Below are 20,472 nucleotides of genomic sequence, written 5' to 3' on the forward strand. Positions count from 1 at the left end.
TCTTTCACCATTTTATTTTACAACACACAATCATGGAGATCCCGGTTGCGACTTCACATTATCAGCTCCCAGTTACTGAACGCTGAAAGCTGGCTTCAGCAAAACATCGTCCTCAGCAGCTCTGAGTGCACTGTCTTGTGTCCTTATGACAGGATGCAAAGTAGATGCCACTCTCCATACTTTGCAGATGAGGACCCCCACGGCTCAGAATTTGACTTGAACCCAGGTTGTAAAAATCGCCGAGACGCTGGGCTGCTCCTCACGCTGGCGCCTGTATCCGAGCGTTTCCATCACTGCTCTGTGTTTTCTCTACAATCCAGTCCATGTACTCAGCGACTTTGGTGTAGACACCAGGTTGCTCCCTGCGGGCACAACCTTCACCCCAGCTGGTGATGCCCACCAAACGCCACATTCCATTGTGTTTGCAAGCTAAGGGACCCCCGGAATCTCCCTGAGTCACAGGGGAAAAATAAAATGGTCGAAAGTTATGACAGTGGGATTCAAATAAGTGACCACCTCTAAAATTCTGTAGTCCACCACACAGCAACACGCACGCACGCACGCACACGCTTTCTCTGTAGTCCACCGCACAGCAACACGCACGCACGCACGCACACGCTTTCTCTGTAGTCCACCGCACAGCAACACGCACGCTCACGCACACGCTTTCTCTGTAGTCCACCACACAGCAACACGCACGCACGCACACGCTTTCTCTGTAGTCCACCACACAGCAACACGCACGCACGCACACGCTTTCTCTGTAGTCCACCACACAGCAACACGCACGCACGCACACGCTTTCTCTGTAGTCCACCGCACAGCAACACGCACGCACGCGCACACGCTTTCTCTGTAGTCCACCGCACAGCAACACGCACGCACGCACACGCTTTCTCTGTAGTCCACCGCACAGCAACACGCACGCGCACGCACACGCTTTCTCTGTAGTCCACCGCACAGCAACACGCACGCGCACGCACACGCTTTCTCTGTAGTCCACCGCACACACGCACGCACGCACGCACGCACACGCTTTCTCTGTAGTCCACCGCACAGCAACACGCACGCACGCACGCACACGCTTTCTCTGTAGTCCACCGCACAGCAACACGCACGCACGCACACGCTTTCTCTGTAGTCCACCGCACAGCAACACGCACGCGCGCGCACACGCTTTCTCTGTAGTCCACCGCACAGCAACACGCACGCACGCACACGCTTTCTCTGTAGTCCACCGCACAGCAACACGCACGCACGCGCACACGCTTTCTCTGTAGTCCACCGCACAGCAACACGCACGCACGCGCACACGCTTTCTCTGTAGTCCACCACAGCAACACGCACGCACGCACACGCACCACGCTTTCTCTGTAGTCCACCGCACAGCAACACGCACGCGCGCGCACACGCTTTCTCTGTAGTCCACGCACAGCAACACGCACGCGCGCGCACACGCTTTCTGCTGTAGTCCACCGCACAGCAACACGCACGCGCGCGCACACGCTTTCTCTGTAGTCCACCGCACAGCAACACGCACGCGCTGCGCACACGCTTTCTCTGTAGTCCACCGCCACAGCACACTGCACGCGCGCGCACACGCTTTCTCTGTAGTCCACCGCACAGCAACACGCACGCGCGCGCACACCTTTCCTCTGTAGTCCACCGCACAGCAACACGCACGCGCGCGCACACGCTTTCTCTGTAGTCCACCGCCACAGCAACACGCACGCCGCGCACACGCTTTCTCTGTAGTCCACCGCACAGCAACACGCACGCGCGCGCACACGCTTTCTCTGTAGTCCACCGCACAGCAACACGCACGCGCGCGCACACGCTTTCTCTGTAGTCCACCGCACAGCAACACGCACGCGCGCGCACACGCTTTCTCTGTAGTCCACCGCACAGCAACACGCACGCGCGCGCACACGCTTCTCTGTAGTCCACCGCACAGCAAAGCACGCGCGCGCGCACGCTTTCTCTGTAGTCCACCGCAAGCAACACGCACGCGCGCGCGCGCACGCTTTCTCTGTAGTCCACCGCACAGCAACACGCACGCGCGCGCGCACGCTTTCTCTGTAGTCCACGCACAGCAACACGCACGCGCGCGCGCGCACGCTTTCTCTGTAGTCCACCGCACAGCAACACGCACGCGCGCGCGCGCACGTTTCTCTGTAGTCCACACCACAGCAACACGCCGCGCGGCGCGCGCGCGCTTTCTCTGTAGTCCACCGCACAGCAACACGGAGCGCGCGCGCGCGCTTCTCTGTAGTCCACCGCACAGCAACACGCGCGCGCGCGCGCGCGCGCTTTCTCTGTAGTCCACCGCACAGCAACACGCGAGCGCGCGAGCCGCTTTCTCTGTAGTCCACCGCACAGCAACACGCACGCACGCACACGCTTTCTCTGTAGTCCACCGCACAGCAACACGCACGCGCACGCACACGCTTTCTCTGTAGTCCACCGCACAGCAACACGCACGCGCACGCACACGCTTTCTCTGTAGTCCACCGCACAGCAACACGCACGCACGCACGCGCACACGCTTTCTCTGTAGTCCACCGCACAGCAACACGCACGCACGCACGCACACGCTTTCTCTGTAGTCCACCGCACAGCAACACGCACGCACACGCTTTCTCTGTAGTCCACCGCACAGCAACACGCACGCACGCACACGCTTTCTCTGTAGTCCACCGCACAGCAACACGCACGCGCGCGCACACGCTTTCTCTGTAGTCCACCGCACAGCAACACGCACGCACGCACACGCTTTCTCTGTAGTCCACCGCACAGCAACACGCACGCACGCGCACACGCTTTCTCTGTAGTCCACCGCACAGCAACACGCACGCGCACACGCTTTCTCTGTAGTCCACCGCACAGCAACACGCACGCACGCGCACACGCTTTCTCTGTAGTCCACCGCACAGCAACACGCACGCACGCACACGCTTCTCTGTAGTCCACCGCACAGCAACACGCACGCGGCGCGCACACGCTTTTCTCTGTAGTCCACCGCACAGCAACACGCACGCGCGCGCACACGCTTTCTTGTAGTCCACCGACACGCAACACGCACGCGCGCGCACACGCTTTCTCTGTAGTCCACCGCACAGCACACGCACGCGCGCGCACACGCTTTCTCTGTAGTCCACCGCACAGCAACACGCACGCGCGCGCACACGCTTTCTCTGTAGTCCACCGCCACAGCAACACGCACGCGCGCGCACACGCTTTCTCTGTAGTCCACCCGCACAGCAACACGCACGCGCGCGCACACGCTTTCTCTGTAGTCCACCGCACAGCAAACGCACTGCGCCGCGCAACGCTTTCTCTGTAGTCCACGCCACAGCAAACACGCACGCGCGCGCACACGCTTTCTCTGTAGTCCACCGCACAGCAACACGCACGCGCGCGCGCACGCTTTCTCTGTAGTCCACCGCACAGCAACACGCACGCGCGCGCGCACGCTTTCTCTGTAGTCCACCGCACAGCAACACGCACGCGCGCGCGCACGCTTTCTCTGTAGTCCACCGCACAGCAACACGCACGCGCGCGCGCACGCTTTCTCTGTAGTCCACCGCACAGCAACACCACGCGCGCGCGCACGCTTTCTCTGTAGTCCACCGCACAGCAACACGCACGCGCGCGCGCACACGCTTTCTCTGTAGTCCACCGCACAGCAACACGCACGCGCGCGCGCGCGCTTTCTCTGTAGTCCACCGCACAGCAACACGCGCGCGCGCGCACGCGCTTTCTCTGTAGTCCACCGCACAGCAACACGCGCGCGCGCGCGCACGCGCTTTCTCTGTAGTCCACCGCACAGCAACACGCGCGCGCGCGCACGCGCTTTCTCTGTAGTCCACCGCACAGCAACACGCACGCACGCACACGCTTTCTCTGTAGTCCACCGCACAGCAACACGCACGCGCACGCACACGCTTTCTCTGTAGTCCACCGCACAGCAACACGCACGCACGCACGCGCTTTCTCTGTAGTCCACCGCACAGCAACACGCACGCGCACGCACACGCTTTCTCTGTAGTCCACCGCACAGCAACACGCACGCACGCACGCCCACGCGCTTTCTCTGTAGTCCACCGCACAGCAACACGCGCGCGCGCGCGCACGCGCTTTCTCTGTAGTCCACCGCACAGCAACACGCGCGCGCACACACACACACACTTTCTTAAAGTTCTCCAAGTATCTCATGTGCCTGTATTTTTTGTATCCCCTCTTCAATTCTGAAATAAATCTAACAAAGAAATCTTGATATCATCATCCCAATGACAAAGAAATCTAATGTTTTTATATTTTAGTGCAATTTTTGTATGTATTTTTGTCCCTCTTAAATTAGCACATGCATAGATTGTGACATACATCATGAATAATATAAATATGTATTGTATCTATTCAATTTGTTAAAAGTTGCTTATAAATTTATCAGATCATTTGTCTCTGAATTTTTAAAAAAACTATAATAAATTATGCTATTGGAAATATATTTTGAAATGAATTTTCTCAAGCAGCCTATTGTGTTTTTCATAATCTCATGCATTACCTTACAAGCATCTTTTCCCCCTTCTTTATAGCCAGCACAGACCATCCGCTGGGTTATTTTATAATCTTGATATCTTTTCTGGCATTCTTCATTTGTTACCAAAGGAATATTTACCTTTTGTAGAATATCTTGGATTTCACCTGTGAAGTAACCAATATATAACTTCAGAGGGAGGAAACACAATAAATAGTAAATATGGAAATAAGTTTTCAAGTGAATCAGAGCACTGTAGTTTTTTATAAGGGCCGTATCTTTGAATACAAATGGTAAAAATTAGGAAGGTAGTGTTACACACACACACACACACACATACAGAGAGAGAGATAGAGAGAGAGGAAGAGAGAGTCAGGGCCCTGCACTGTCCTCTTATTACCTATGTGGTATTGGGACAAACCCAGCACTCTGGGCTGGCCGGAGACCTTGCTTCCCTGTCTTCTGCCATTCCCTCATCTCGGTAACAGTCCCCCAGAAATCCCATTTTCTATTTATCACCTACAAAAATCCAAAGCCTGGAAGTTCTCACTTTTCATTTTTTTGTTTTATGTATTCAAAATTATAATTTAAAACCCTATCATTTCTGAAAAGCCCTCTGAGCTGTCGCGACAGAGGGGTCTTGGGGTCTTTTGTTTTTGAGTAAATGCAAGTGAGCATCTCTCATGGGGGAGAACAGTATTGGGAGCTTTCGTTGCCTGGTGAAGATTACTTTTAATTTCTTCTTGTCTCAAATTACCAGTAAAAAATCTAAAACTGTGAATTACTTGAACTAAGGACTGAATCGGGAAAGATGGAGAGAGTTTGGCAAGCTACCTTCTTCTGTAAAGAATGATACAGATATTATTCTCCATAGTGTCTATCAGGAACATAATTTTGGAAAGGGAGACTGGTCTGTTTCCTAAAAAGTTCAAGGACAATTGGAACACTCCAGATACCCACAAGCAGGAATTGCAAACCTAAGGTCCTCAGAAAGAATTCACATGGTTTATAAATTTGTGTAGAAAAAAAGTCTTCATTTTCACAAACCTCCAAATGAAGCCTACCACTCCCTTCGATTATGAATGCAGACAATAAACACAGTAGTATCAGTGGTACCTATGACTTTGCCATCAACAGAGATTACAGATATTTTCATATCACTTTTCAGTTGTGGCAGATAAGTGAAAATGCCATTTATGCTCACCACTATTTCAAAAGTATGTTTGGTATTAGAATAACTTGCTATGTAGAGGATTAATAAAGGAGGCATATATATTATTGTAGTACTCTTTGAAAGTATTTTGAGAACTGTCTTGCCCTTCACTTGGTTTCTTTTGTAATCCTGTGTATTTTATTTAAGCATTTAAAAGCATTATTAGAGAAGTGGTTCCTAGGCCCTGGAAGAAGAAGATGAAGAACTGGCCACAGAGAGAGGCGACACACCTGCCTGTGCTCCTGGCCATTAGCATCAATGGGAGAACATGGTATTGGGAGATGAGAATGCTGCTAACACTGAGGACTAGATGGTCTTGCACAGGCTCGTCAGCCTTAGATGGGGACAATCCTTCATGCGAAGTCAAGCAAATGATCTTTAGAATAAAGTAAGATGCTTAAAAGTCTCCCTAAAATTTTTTTTTCAAGCCAAAGCAAAAATACATTTCTTAAGAATAACTGAATAAATATTTGGGAATAAATAGGTAGGAAAGATAAAGGGGTTTGATATAATTTCAGACAGAAGCCGATTAAAATAACCCACTCCATGTATTTCAACATGTAAGACTTGCTCTAGAAGCAATATTTAAAGCATCATGCTGTACCTTTTTCTCTCGAGAAGCCCCATCCAGTTACCCAACAGTTGGTATAAATTGTGTTTGTGTCACCTTTGGAAGGTAGGCATATTGGTTTTTGGAATTCTGAAACATAATTTTAAAATTAGAGTTTGGTCAAATAAAGTTATGGATATAGACTTTAAAAATACATCTTTTTCTTTTTCTGTCTTCTCTTTCTATAGAGTAGCACCAAGAGTAACCTTTTTGCTTTCTGCCCAACTTCTAAGGCTAATGATTCAAGAAAATTTGTCACCACCATTTTTCACATGACTTTTTTGGTGTTACAATTTCCTGAGTTACATTCTTAAAACTCAGAACCTAAATCTATGGTCAAAAGCATTTAGAAGTTCCTACGTCTTATTCCGTGTATGCTATCCTTAATAGTCATAGCAGGGTGTCTTCACTGTTCCAGACATAAAGTGCTTTAATGTATTAATTATTACAACAAACCCAGGAAGAAATTATCATCCTCATTTTACAGATGAGGAAATTAAGAGGTGCAAAGAGGTAAAGCAACTTGCCTGAGGTCACATAATTGTGTGCAGAGGCACGATCTTGGCTCACTACAGCCTTGACCTCCTGGGCTGATGTGATCCTCTTGTTTCAACCTCCTGACTAGCTTGGACTACAGGTGCACACCACCACACCCAGTTAATTGGTTTTTTGTAATTTTATGTAGAGACAGGGTCTCACTGTGTTGCCCAGGCTGATCTCAAACTCCTGACCTCAAGCAATCCTCCCACCTGGGCATCCCAAAGTGTGGGGATTACAGGGGTGAGCCACCATGCCTGGCCATTAATGTTATTGGATACAGTGGGTATTCAGCTCCTGGCAGCAATGAACCTCCAAAGGCAACACCTCTGATCACGATGCTCCAGCCTTTCCAGGGCTTCTTTCGGCATCAGTCTCTTTCCTACCCAAATTATACCTGGAAGTAGATATCTAGTCCCACTGGTCCTCACACATTCTAATATCCCTAAGCCCAAAGCAATGACAGTTCTGCTACTCTTGTCAAAGGAAGCCCGGTGCCTCTCAGACGGCACAGACGTCTCCTCCGCCCGTTATTTCCATCACCTGCACACAGCTGTGCTCCATCACCTGCACACAGCTGTGCTCCTCCCTAAAAGAACTAATTCACATTTCTTGCTCTATACGTAGAAGAGATTTCATGGCAAGTCGTGGGATCTTCACTTCCCATGCAACCCTCACCTTTCCCTCAACTCCACCAGTCAGAAAATAACCACAGTCTCTCTAGGTCTGCCCTCTTGTTCAAACTGATATGAAAATATCATCCAGTACAATTCTGCTATCCACCTTCTTACATACGCTACATACCAGTGTCATTCAAAGGAGCCTGGAGTTTTATTAAGGCGATATCATGATTCCCTTCTGAGATTCTATAGTTTTGGTGAATAATAATCTCTTTTATTTGTGAGAAAGGTGTTTCTTTTGTAATGTCTGACAGATTTAAAATGCCACTATAAATGCGCCAAACATCCGGTAAGGGAAGCCTAGGAGAGAAAAAGAAAACCTATTTGAAACTGGGAAGGCCTTCCTTCGATATTGGTCCTTTTTCCTATCACTCTCTTTCAACGAGAACTGGGAAGGAAATACTGCATATGAGGTAGTTTCTCCTACGCAATTCCTCCTACGGGTCGTTTTTTATCACCCATAGCGGCAGACGTGAATCTCTGAAGATTATATTTAACAAACTGAAAAGTGTACATTTATGTAATTGTATCATGCGTACTTACTGCAAGTGAGAACACAAAGAATGTTGCTGTCCCGTTTTTGAGAGACACTGTAGTGGGAAGAGACTAGCAATTTATCATGGAAAAATTAAGCTCATTCACCAAAGCTGCACCTCATTGCTCCATTAAATTCAGAACTATCAAGAAGTCAGACCGATCTTCTAATGCTCTTCTAATTAGGCAGAGTAGGAGGACTTTAGTGTTGTTTAAAATATCTCTATACGGCTGGGCACAGTGGCTCACACCTATAATCCCAGCACTTCGGGAGGCCGAGGCGGGTGGATCACTTGAGGCCAGGAGTTTAAGACCAGCCTGACCAACATGGTGAAACCCCGTCTCTACTAAAAATACAAAAATTTGTCAGGCGTGGTGGTGCATGCCTGTAATCCCAGCTACTCAGGAGGATGAGGCAGGAGAATCACTTGAACCTGGGAGGCGGAGGCTGCAGTGAGCCGAGATCCTGCCACTGCACTCCAGCCTGGGTGACAGAGTGAGATTCCATCTCAATAAATAAATAAATAAATAAATAAATAAATAAATAAAATATTAAAATAAAGTGTGCGTGTGTGTGTGTGTGCGCGCATATATATATATATAGAAGTATGAACATTTAAATTGATTTAAAAGATGAATACGTACTAAGAACATCCAAAATTATGATCTAAAGCAAAGCCTTATTCTGTGCAGATCTAGAAATCTTTATCATGACCAAGTGGTGCAAGGCATGTGTGCATAATATTCTAGAAAAAATAACAGAGATATCATGTGCAAAGGGGCCTTTTTTTTTTTTTAAATGAAATCATTGTACTTTTATGTCTATTATCTCTTACAAACTTAAAATACTGAGCCTTCAAGAATGAAAATCCCTGGTCTCAGATTGGAGTGCATTTAGTAAAAAAGACACCTACTATTTCCCATCTTGGGCCTTTTCTTCCAGGTCAACCACCTTTAAACCACATGCAAGGTCATGTATGGCGGAGCCCTTCACAGTGACAAGGTGGAGGGGTCTTGCTCCACCCACGTGTACCACCAACTGCTATATTTTGGCAGCTGTATGTTCAATCCTAGTACACAGCATCTAAGCATGAATTTCACTAAAACAAAAACACTTTGTGTTTATTTTTTAGAAAAATCAAGTGTCTTCTAGTATTTCTTTTGCTTTTTCACATGCTTTGTCCATTTCTACATTTCTTATTGAATATAGAAATCATAGTTTACATTTGTTGAGCAGTGTTCATGTTCTACATACAGTACTAAGCATTTTAAATGTGTCACTTAATCCTCCCAATAATCTTACAAATTAGGTACTATTATTATTTATATTTTAGATAAAATAAAGCTCAGAGAGATTTACAAATCTCCTAGGGCCACACCTCTAATAAGCAGCAAAGCTGTCACTCAAACCATGTTTTGTCTAACTCCAAAGCCTCAGTGTTTTAAGACTTACCTAACATGTCTACTATTTGACCAATAAAACTGAAATAGATCAAATTATATATGTTGAAATATACGGAGTACAAAACTCTCACTTTAAAAAATTATTATTAGTATATTTATGAATCAAAAAGCAAGAAGTAACATTTCTATGGGCCTGAGAAATAAGTCTTTGAAGAACACATCAGGGATTGGTGGTGGGTGGTGGTGGGATTGGTGGTGGGTGGTGGGATTCGTGGTGGGATTGGTGGTGGGATTGGTGGTGGGTGGTAGGATTGGTGGTGGGATTGGTGGTGGGTGGTGGTGGGATTGGTGGTGGGATTGGTGGTGGGTGGTAGGATTGGTGGTGGGATTGGTGGTGGGATTGGTGGTGGGTGGTAGGATTGGTGGTGGGATTGGTGGGATTGGTGGTGGGTGATGGGATTGGTGGTGGGATTGATGGTGGGATTGGTGGTGGGTGGTAGGATTGGTGGTGGGATTGGTGGTGGGTGGTGGTGGGATTGGTGGTGGGATTGGTGGTGGGTAGTGGGATTGGTGGTGGGATTGGTGGTGGGATTGGTGGTAGGATTGGTGGTCGGTGGTGGTGGGATTGGTGGTGGGTGGTGGGATTGGTGGTGGGATTGGTGGTGGGTGGTGGGATTGGTGGTGGGATTGGTGGTGGGATTGGTGGAGGGATTGGTGATGGGATTGGTGGTGGGATTGGTGGTGGGTGGTGGGTTGGAGGAGTGGTGTATTGTGCTTGTTTCTCTTTCTGCGGGAGAATACCCACCCAGGGCTATCAGTCTGTACAGAGACCACACTCTGTTATGATGGTCAGACTGGTCAGTGCTTGGACTCTGCTAGTTAAATGTTGTGAATACCATCCCTGCTTTAACACGTCTCTATTCATAAAGTCACATGATGGTGAAGCAGCTGATCATAGACCCTTCAAAATGAAAAGTCAGGGTAAGACTCTGGATGAGATACATCCAACACTTACCCATCAAAGCAGTGGGCAGCAGTGAGGACCCACTGGTGTCCTATGAGTGACCCTCCACACAGGTGCCTCTGAGCCGTCAGCTTCACCTGCAGGCTCACCTGCCAGGGCCACTCTCCCCAAGAAGAGTTTGTTCCTCCAACAATGCGTGAGCTTGTTTTTGTTGTGCAGACTGAAACGAGAGTGTTGACGCTAATGGTTGGAATTAGAAGTGAATCAAAGTCCCTTCTAACCAAGGAGAACAAGACACAGAATTCCTTAAGACTAAGCACACTATCAACATGACAGACATCCCTTACAGTTCCATGAAAAAGTGAGGTTACTCACCAGAGCCGTCCCCAGTGTTACACAATCTCAGAGAGTAACCAGAGCTCCCTTGTGTCCCATATGTAATCCTAGTTGGAGAACCATCCGAAGATAATCTTAAGAAACACTTACACCTAGATGAAATGAACAGTAGAAAGAGTAAACTTTCACTGGGGGAAAAAGAACATGAAATGATCATGAAAAATAAAATGTCCCTTACTTCTCCTCCTTACAGTCTTCTGGGACTAAAGAATAAGTGAAAAACTGACAGCGAATCATCTTTGTACAAGTCTCTTGGCAAACATTCACTCCTTTAACAAAAGTCACGTTCAATTCTTCTCCTCCAAAGTCAACTCCCGGGTAAATTTTAGAATGGCAGGGTTCTGTGTCAATTATAAACACGAAAAGATACCAAATGAGAAAAACAATGAACGACATTTACACAAGTTTCTGTTACCTTGTGGATTGTTTCAACACTGTTGCTGTTAAGTCACGAAATATGTTACGTTTTATGTAATATTATTATTGAATCACATTACCAGGTAAGGTTCTTTTGCAGGTTAAAAGGCTGTATCCAGATGTGGTATTTTCTTGAGGAGTAGAGGAACTTGGTGTGCCACTTTCAGATGTTTTAAGAAAACAAACATTTCTATTTTTAAAAAAAAAAGCAAGAGAGAAAGAAAGAAATTTGCATTAAAGGTATTAGGCAAATACAAAAGCAGCTCACACCCAAATAGCAACTTGGCAAATTTTATTCTTTTGGGAAACTCTCTTCCAAGTAAATCCGACTACAGGACTCTAATAAATTGCAGAGATTAAATATAAATCAAACCACATCGCCCTCTGGAGAAAACTAATAGGCACAGACAACCTGAAGAGAGGACAATGACGAAGTCTACCTTCTAACTGGGAAAAACAAACAAAAAAAAAAAATCAAAAAACAAATTCTGGGAGTTTATGCTGCTGCTGATATTCCATAACTAGGCACCCTTCTCTTAGCTCCATGCTGTGTGTAGAAGAGGGTGGGTTATCTGAGATAAAGAGAGTGAGACAGAGCCTTGATCAGAATAAACAGAGCTCTAGTTTCTGAAACAAAGAGAAGCAGCAACAAGCTTAAGGGATATTCTGCCAGCGAGTGGCTTTTACTCCAAGCTAATACAAAACATGAAGATATGTTTTGAATCTTCATTCAAAGGCGTCAGGTCCTTCTTTGTTCTCATGGCTATTGCTTCCTGGATTCAATGGTAACATGTGTTTTGTTTTGGGTTTTTTTGTTTGTTTTTGAGACAGAGCCTGGCTCTGTGGCCCAGGCTGGAGTGAGTGGCCGGATCTCAGCTCACTGCAAGCTCCGCCTCCCGGGTTCACACCATTCTCCTGCCTCAGCCTCCCGAGTAGCCGAGATTACAGGCGCTGCCACCTCGCCCGGCTAGTTTTTTTTGTATTTTTAGTAGAGACGGGGTTTCACCGTGCTAGCCAGGATGGTCTCGATCTCCTGACCTCGCGATCCGCCCGCCTCGGCCTCCCACAGTGCTGGGATTCCAGGCGTGAGCCACCGCGCCCGGCCGGTAACATGTGTTTTAAAGTAAGAGAAGATAGGCAGAGAAGTCTGCTAATCTCTTAACTAATCTGCACCTGGCAGAAAAGTACCTACTTAAACTGCAGATCCAAGTGTTTTGAGGGAAATGAACGAAACTTTTAAAAACTCAGACTCTAAAATAAATCTGATGAAAGTACAGCAGCAAGTGCTAGCCATGCATACTCGCCTTTGTGACTCGATCTTCCATGCATTCGTATAGAACGTAAAGAAGAGGCAATTGGGATGATAGGTGCAGATGGTTCGACACACAAAAGCATCTGGAGTGAGAACTCTGGCAACATCCACATCTGAGAAGGCAAGATGCTGGAAGATGTTCATGTGACAGCCTGTGAACTCAGAGAGACGTTCCTTAGGAAATGACACGATGCTAAATTTGCTTGTATTTTGTCATCATAATTAAGGAAATCATGACTATTTATATTATTCATGGTACTAAACATTCTAAGTGAAAAAATGTCCTTTAAAATACCTCCAAACTGTTTGCCATTTAGAGGAAGGCAAAACGGGTCCAACTCTAAGGGGCAAATTCCTATGTCAGAGAAATAAAAGCTGTGCTCCCAGCTCCAGTCACCACCGTTGCCAAATGTTTGCATTACTCAGCATGTGTTTACGTTTCCTTTCTATTACTCTGCCTCTGAGGCCTTAGGAATGTGAGGGGTTTTTGTTGTTGTATTTTCTTGAATATTATAAAAAATTCTTTAATAAGAAGTGATTAACAAAAATGCCTTGTGCCCATTAAAATTAGAACAGGAGACAATCCACTTTTATTAACATTACATTAATATGATCTTATATCGTAGTTTTATTTTAGTTGTGTTCCTATCGTTTATGTAGTTTACTAAATTTGATAACACATAATTCTATTGATACTCATTGGTCTACAGATTCAATGCACTCTCTATCAAAATCCTGCTGCCTTTTTGTTGCAGAAATTGACAACCAACCTACAATTCATATGGAAATGCAAAAGATCCGGAATAACCAAATTAATCTTGAAAAAGAACAAAATAAAAGTACTCAGACTGTCTGAGTTCAAAACTGACTACAAAGTTATGGTAATCAAGACTGTGTGTAACTGGCATTAGGACAGACAAATAGGTCAATGGGATAGAACTGATGGTCTAAAAATAAACTCTTACATTTATAGAAAATTGATTTTGAAAAGGGTTTCAAGACAATGGAATAACTGAATATCCACATACAAGAATTAAGTTGGATTCCTATTTTACACCATATACAAAGTTTAATTTAAAATGCATTAAATGCCTAAATGTAAGAGCTAAAACTATAAACCTCTAAGAACAAATCATAAGCAAAAATCTTCATAACAATGAATTAGGTTTTGGCATATTAGGTAAAGCACATGCAAGAATAAAGCCAGACTGGATTTCATCAAGTTTAAAAACTTTTGCGCTTCAGAGAACACCATCAGTAAAGTGAAAAGATGACCTAATGATGCACAGAAATTTTTGCCAATAATATATGTTACAAGAGTGTAGTATCCAGAGTGTATAAAGAGTTCATACAGCTCAACAATGAAAACAAAATAACCCAATTATTTTTAATGGCTAAAGGATTTAAACAGAGATTTCCCCAAATAATTTATTCAAATTGATAATAAGCACATGAAAATATACACAACATTATTAGTCATTAGGGAAATACATATCAAAACCACAGTGAGACACCACTTCACACTGCCTAGAAAGGCAATAATAAAAAAAAACATAACAAGTGTTGTTAAGGTTGTGGAGAGATTGAAGCACTCAGTTGTTGCTGGTAAGAATGTAAAATTGGGTAGCTGCTCTCAAAAACAGTTTGGCAGTTCATCAAAAAGTTAAACATGGAGTTACTGTTTGATCCAACAATTTTAATCCTAAGTATATACATAAGAGAATTTAAAATGCATGCCTACACAAAAACTGTTGTCCATTGCAGCATTATTCATAAGAGGCAAAAAAAAAAAAAAAAAAAAAAAAATCCAGAAACAACTCAAATGTTCATTAAACTAAGTATATAAACAAAATATGGTTTATTCATACAATAGAATATTATTTAGTCCTAAATAGGAACAAAGTACTGATATATGCTAGAATATGAATGCGCCTTGAAAACACTCCAGATGAAAAAAGCTAGATGCAAAATGTGCTGCATTGCATGATTCCATTTATGTAAAATGTCCCGAGGAGTCAAGTCCGCAGACATGGAAAGTGGATTAGTGGTTGCCAGGGAATTGGAGGAGTAGGGAATGGAGAAAGACTGCCAATGGATACAGTCTTCCTCAGTGGTAATAAAAATCTTCTGGAACTAGATAGTGGTGATTCTTGTGCAATCAGGTGGATATACTACAACCCACTGAGTTTACACTTTCAAAGGGTTAATTTTATGTTATCTAAATTATATATCAAAAATTTTAAATCTACTATGAAAAAATAATATATGCTATATTAAAATACCAAACTTGATAGAGGGAATTCATGTAAAACAGACACATTATTTATATACATAAGAATTAAATTTTCTTGATATTTTCAGCAGCTTCATAGTGGACTCTCAAACATTCTTCAAGTCTTCTTATAAAGTGCTATTAAACCCCATTTTTTCCAATGTGTATGTATGATTCTAAGAACTTCACATTTATCCATGTTAAACGTCAGGTCTCTGAGCCCAAGCCTGCACACATACACCCAGATGGCCTGAAGTGACTGAAGAATGACAAAAGAAGTGACAATGGCCGGTTCCTGCCTTCACGGATGACATCACCTTGTGAAATTCCTTCTCCTGGCTCAGAAGCTCTCCCACTGAGCACCTTGTGACCCCCGACCCTGCCCATCAGAGAACAACCCCTTTGACTGTAATTTTCTATTACCCACCCAAATCCTATAAAACGGCCCACCCCATCTCCCTTCGCTGACTCTTTTTCTGACTCAGCCCAGCTGCACCCAGGTGATTAAAAAGCTTTATTGCTCACACAAAGCCTGTTTAGTGGTCTCTTCACACGGGCGCACATGACATTTGGTGCCGTGACACAGATCGGGGGGCCCCCCTTGGGAGATCAATCCCCTGTCCTCCTGCTCTTTGCTCTGTGAGAAAGATCCACATACAACCTCTGGTCCACAGACCAACCAGCCCAAGGAACATCTCACAGATTTTAAATCGGGTAAACGGCCCCTTTTTACTCTCTTATCCAACCTCTCTCACTATCCCTCAACCTCTTTCTCCTTTTAATCTTGGCGCCATCCTTCAATCTCTCCCTTCGCTTAATTTCAATTCATTTCATTTTCTGGTAGAGACAGAGGAGACGCGTTTTATCTGTGAACGCAAAACTCTGGCGCCGGTCATGGACTCGGGAAGACAGTCTTCCCTTGGCGTTTAATCACTACAGGGACACCTGCTTGATTATGCGCCCATGTTTCAGAGGTGTCTGATCACCGTGGGGACACCTGTCTTGATCCTTCACCCTTAGTGGCAAGCACCACTTTCCTGGGGGGCAAGCACCCCTTACCCCTTCTCTCCATGTCTCTACCCTCTCTTTTCTCTGGGCTTGCCTCCTTCACTATAGGCAACTTTCCACCCTCCACTCCTCCTTCTCTATGTTCTCAAGAACTTAAAACCTCTTCAGCTCACACCTGACCTAAAACCTAAACACCTTATTTTCTTCTGCAATGCCGCTTAACCCCAATACAAACTTGCCAATGGTTCCAAATAGCCAGAAAACGGCACTTTCAATTTTTCCATCCTACAAGATCTAGATAATTCTTGTTGTAAAATGGGCGAACGGTCTGAGCTGCCTGACGTCCGGGCATTCTTTTACACATCAGTCCCTCCCTAGTCTTTGTTCCCAATGCAACTCATCCCAAATCTTCCTTCTTTCCCTCCCGCCTGTACCCTCAATCCCAACCCCAAACGTTACTGAGTCTTTCCAATCTTCCTTTTCTATGGACCCATCTGACCTCTCCCCTCCTCCCCAGGCTACTCCTCGCCAGACTGAGCCAGGTCCCAATTCTCCCTCAGCCTCCGCTCCTCCACCCTATAATCCTTCTATCACCTCCCCTCCTCGCACCCGGTCCTGGCTTCACACCCGGCCCTTCTCACCTGCCCAACAATTTCCTCCTAAAGAGGTGGCTGGAGCTAAAGGCATAGTCAAGATTAATGCTCCTTCTTCTTTATGTGACCTCTCCCAAATCAGTTAGCGTTTTGGCTCTTTTTCACCAAATATAAAAAACCTAGCCCAGTTCATGGCTCCTTTGACAGCAACCCTGAGACGCTTTACAGCCCTAGACCCAGAAGGGCCAGAAAGCCGTCTTATTCTCAATATGCATTTTATCACCCAGTCAGCTCCTGACATTAAAAAAAAAAAAAAAACCTCCAAAAATTAGATTCCAGCCCTCAAACCCCACAGCAGGACTTAATGAACCTTGCCTTCAAGGTGTACAATAATAGAGTAGAGGCAGACAAGTAGCAACTTATTTCTGAGTTGCAATCTTTGCCTCTGCTGTGAGACAAAACCCAGCCACATCTCCAGCACACAAAAACTTCAAAATGGCTAAGCTGCAGTGGTCAAGCATTCCTCCAGGACCTCCTCCATCAGGATCTTGTTTCAAGTGCCAGAAATCTGGCCACTGGGCCAAGGAATGCCCGCAGCCCAGGATTCCTCCTAAGCCGTGTCCCATCTTTGTGGGACCTCAGTGGAAATCGGACTCTCCAACTCACCCAGCAGCCACTCCCAGAGCCCCTGGAACTCTGACCCAAGGCTCTCTGACTGACTCCTTCCCAGATCTTCTCAGCTTAGCAGCTGAAAAGCTGCCTGATCGCCTCGGAAGCCTCCTGGACCATCACAGACGCTTTGGGCAACTCTTACAGTGGAGGGTAAATCTGTCCCCTTCTTAATTAATACAGCTGCTACGCACTCCACATTACCTTCTTTGCAAGGGCCTGTTTCCCTTGCTCCCATAACTATTGTGAGTATTGACGGCCAGGCTTCTAAACCTCTTAAAACTCCCCAACTCTGGTGCCAACTTGGACAACATTCTTTTATGCACTCCTTTTTAGTTATCCCCACCTACCCAGTTCCCTGATTAGGTTGAGGCATTTTAACTAAATTATCTGCTTCCCTGACTGTTCCTAGGCCACAGCCACACCTCATTGCCACCCTTGTCCCCAAAGCCTCCTTCACATCCTCCCCTTGTATGTCCCCACCTTCATCCATAAGTGTAGGTTACCTCTGCTCCCTCCTTGGCGACTGATCATGCACCCCTTACCATCCCATTAAAACCTAATCACCCTTACCCTGCCCAACGTCACTATTCCATCCCACAGCACGCGTTAAAAGGATTAAAGCCTGTTATCACTCACCTGTTACAGCACGGCCTTTTAAAGCCTATAAACGCTCTTTACAATTCCCCCATTTTGCCTGTCCAAAAAACCAGACAAGCCTTACAGGTTAGTTCAGGATCTGTGCCTTATCAACCAAATTATCTTGCCTATCCACCCAGTGGATATATACTCTCCTATCCTCAATACCTCCCTCCACAACCCTTCCATAACTCATTATTCTGTTCTGGATCTCAGACACGCTTTCTTTACTATCCTTTGCACCCTTCATCCCAGCCTCTCTTTGCTTTCATTTGGGCTGACCCTGACACCCATCAGGCTCAGCAAACTACCTGGGCTGTACTGCTGCAAGGCTTCACAGACAGCACCCATTACTTCAGTCAAGCCCAAATTTCTTCCTCATCCATTACCTATCTCGACATAATTCTTCTTGAGAACACACGTGCTCTCCCTGCTGATCGTGTCTGGCTAATCTCCCAAGCCCCAACCCCTTCTACAAAACAACAACTCCTTTTCTTCCTAGGCATTGTTAAGTACTTCTGCCTTTGGATACCTAGTTTTACCATCCTGACTAAACCATTATATGAACTCACAAAAGCGAACCTAGCTGACCCCATAGATCCTAAATCCTTTAGCCACTCATCCTGCCATTCCTTAAAAACAGCACTAGAGGCTGCTCCCACACTAGCTCTCCCTAACTCATTCCAACCCTTTTCATTACACACAGCCAAAGTACAGGGCTGTGCAGTCAAAATTCTTACACAAGAGCCAGGACCTCGCCCTGTAGCCTTTCTGTCCAAACAACTTGACCTTACTGTTTTAGGCTGGCCCCCATCGCCATGGCTGTATCTCTCGGATCCACCTGACATCCACTCCATTTCCCCATATTTCCGTCTTTCCTGTTCCTCACCCTGATCACACTTGGTTTATTGATGGCAGTTCCACCAGTCCTAATCGCAACTCACCAGCAAAGGCAGACTATGCTATAGTATCTTCCATATTTATCATTGAGGCTACTACCCTGCACCCCTCCACTACCTCTCAGCAAGCCTAACTCATTGCCTTAACTTACCTCTCAGCAAGCCAAACTCATTGCCTTAACTCAGGCCCTCACTCTTGCAAAGGGACTATGTGTCAATATTTACACTGACTCTAAATATGCCTTCCATATCCTACACCACTATGCTGTTATATGGGCTGAAAGAGGTTTCCTCACTATGCAAGGGTCCTCTATCATTAATAGCTCTTTAATAAAAACTCTTCTCAAGGCCACTTTACTTCCAAAGGAAGCTAGAGTCATTCACTGCAAGGGCCATCAAAAGGCATCAGATCCCATTGCTCAAGGCAACACCCATGCTGATAAGGTAGCTATAAAAGCAGCTACCATTCCAACTTCTGTCCCTCATGGCCAGTTTTTCCTCCCTTTCATCGGTTACTCCCATCTACTCCCACATTGAAACTTCCACCTATCAATCTCTTCCCACACAAGGCAAATAGTTCTTGGACCAAGGTAAATATCTCCTTCCAGCCTCACAGGCCCATTCTATTCTGTCGTCATTTTGTAACCTCTTCCATGTAGGTTACAAGCCACTAGCCTGCCTCTTAAAACCTCTCTTTTCCTTTCCATTGTGGAAATCTATCCTCTAGGAAATCACTTCTCAGTGTTCCATCTGTTATTCTATTACTACTCAGGGATTGTTCAGGCCCCCTCCCTTCCCTACACATCAGGCTTGGGGATTTGCCCCTGCAGAGGACTGGTAAATTGACTTTACTCACATGCCCTGAGTCAGGAAACTAAAATACCTCTTGGTCTGGGTAGATACTTTCACTGGATGGGTAGAGGCCTTTCCCACAGGGTCTGAGAAGGCCACTGTGGTCATTTCTTCCCTTCTGTAAAACATAATTCCTTGGTTTGGCCTTCCCACCTCTATACAATCTGATAATGGACCGGTCTTTATTAGTCAAATCACCCAAGCAGTTTCTCAGGCTCTTAGTAGTCAGTAAAACCTTCATACACCTTACTGTCCTCAATCTTCAGGAAAGGTAGAATGGACTAATGGTCTTTTAAAAATACATCTCACCAAGCTCAGCCTCCAACTTAAAAAGGAGGACTCTGTCAAGGATAGAGCCCAAAAACTCACCAACCAAGCAACTAATTATGCTGAATCCCCTTAGGCACTCTCTAATTAGATGTCCTGGGTCCTCCCAATTCTCAGTCCTTTAATACCTGTTTTTCTCCTTCTCTTATTCAGACCTTGTGTCTTCCGTTTAGTTTCTCAATTCATACAATACCATATCCACGTCGTCACCAATCATTCTATATGACAAATGCTCCCACTAACAACCCCACAATATCACCCCTTACCACAAAATCTTCCTTCAGCTTAATCTCTCCCACTCTAGGTTCCCACGCCACCCCTAATCCTGCTCGAAGCAGCTCTGAGAAACATCGCCCGTTATCTCTCCATACCACCCCCAAAATTTTTGCCACCCCAACACTTTACCCCTATTTCATTTTATTTTTCTTATTAATATGAGAAGACAGGAATGTCAGGCCTCTGGGACTAAGCCTGAACACATACACCCAGATGGCCTGAAATAACTGAAGAATGACAAAAGAAGTGAAAATGGCCAGTTCCTGCCTTAACTGGTGACATTACCTTGTGAAATTCCTTCTCCTGGCTCAGAAGCTCTCCCACTGAGCACCT

At 45.6% G+C, this 20,472-nt stretch overlaps 1 protein-coding gene across 2 annotated transcripts in view; it reads right to left on the minus strand.

The window, feature by feature from the left end:
- The window catches only part of KLKB1 (kallikrein B1), a 35,417-nt gene continuing 14,945 nt past the window's right edge, over window positions 1-20,472 (minus strand). Inside the window, exons 7-15 of one of the 2 annotated variants that reach the window (XM_010377987.2) lie at window positions 12,597-12,756; window positions 11,373-11,482; window positions 11,054-11,216; window positions 10,855-10,967; window positions 10,531-10,699; window positions 7,702-7,877; window positions 6,355-6,450; window positions 4,565-4,704; window positions 1-451 (exon numbers count right to left, since the gene is read on the minus strand). In XM_010377987.2, coding sequence (XP_010376289.1) covers window positions 260-451; window positions 4,565-4,704; window positions 6,355-6,450; window positions 7,702-7,877; window positions 10,531-10,699; window positions 10,855-10,967; window positions 11,054-11,216; window positions 11,373-11,482; window positions 12,597-12,756 — 1,319 coding nt within the window. In that variant the 3' untranslated portion in view covers window positions 1-259. Of the gene's footprint in view, window positions 452-4,564; window positions 4,705-6,354; window positions 6,451-7,701; window positions 7,878-10,530; window positions 10,700-10,854; window positions 10,968-11,053; window positions 11,217-11,372; window positions 11,496-12,578; window positions 12,757-20,472 lie in introns of those variants that run through there. The other variant, XM_030917396.1, reaches the window with a different exon arrangement.

This window comes from Rhinopithecus roxellana, chromosome 2 (genome assembly GCF_007565055.1).
Source record: "Rhinopithecus roxellana isolate Shanxi Qingling chromosome 2, ASM756505v1, whole genome shotgun sequence".
Lineage (NCBI taxonomy): Eukaryota > Metazoa > Chordata > Mammalia > Primates > Cercopithecidae > Rhinopithecus > Rhinopithecus roxellana.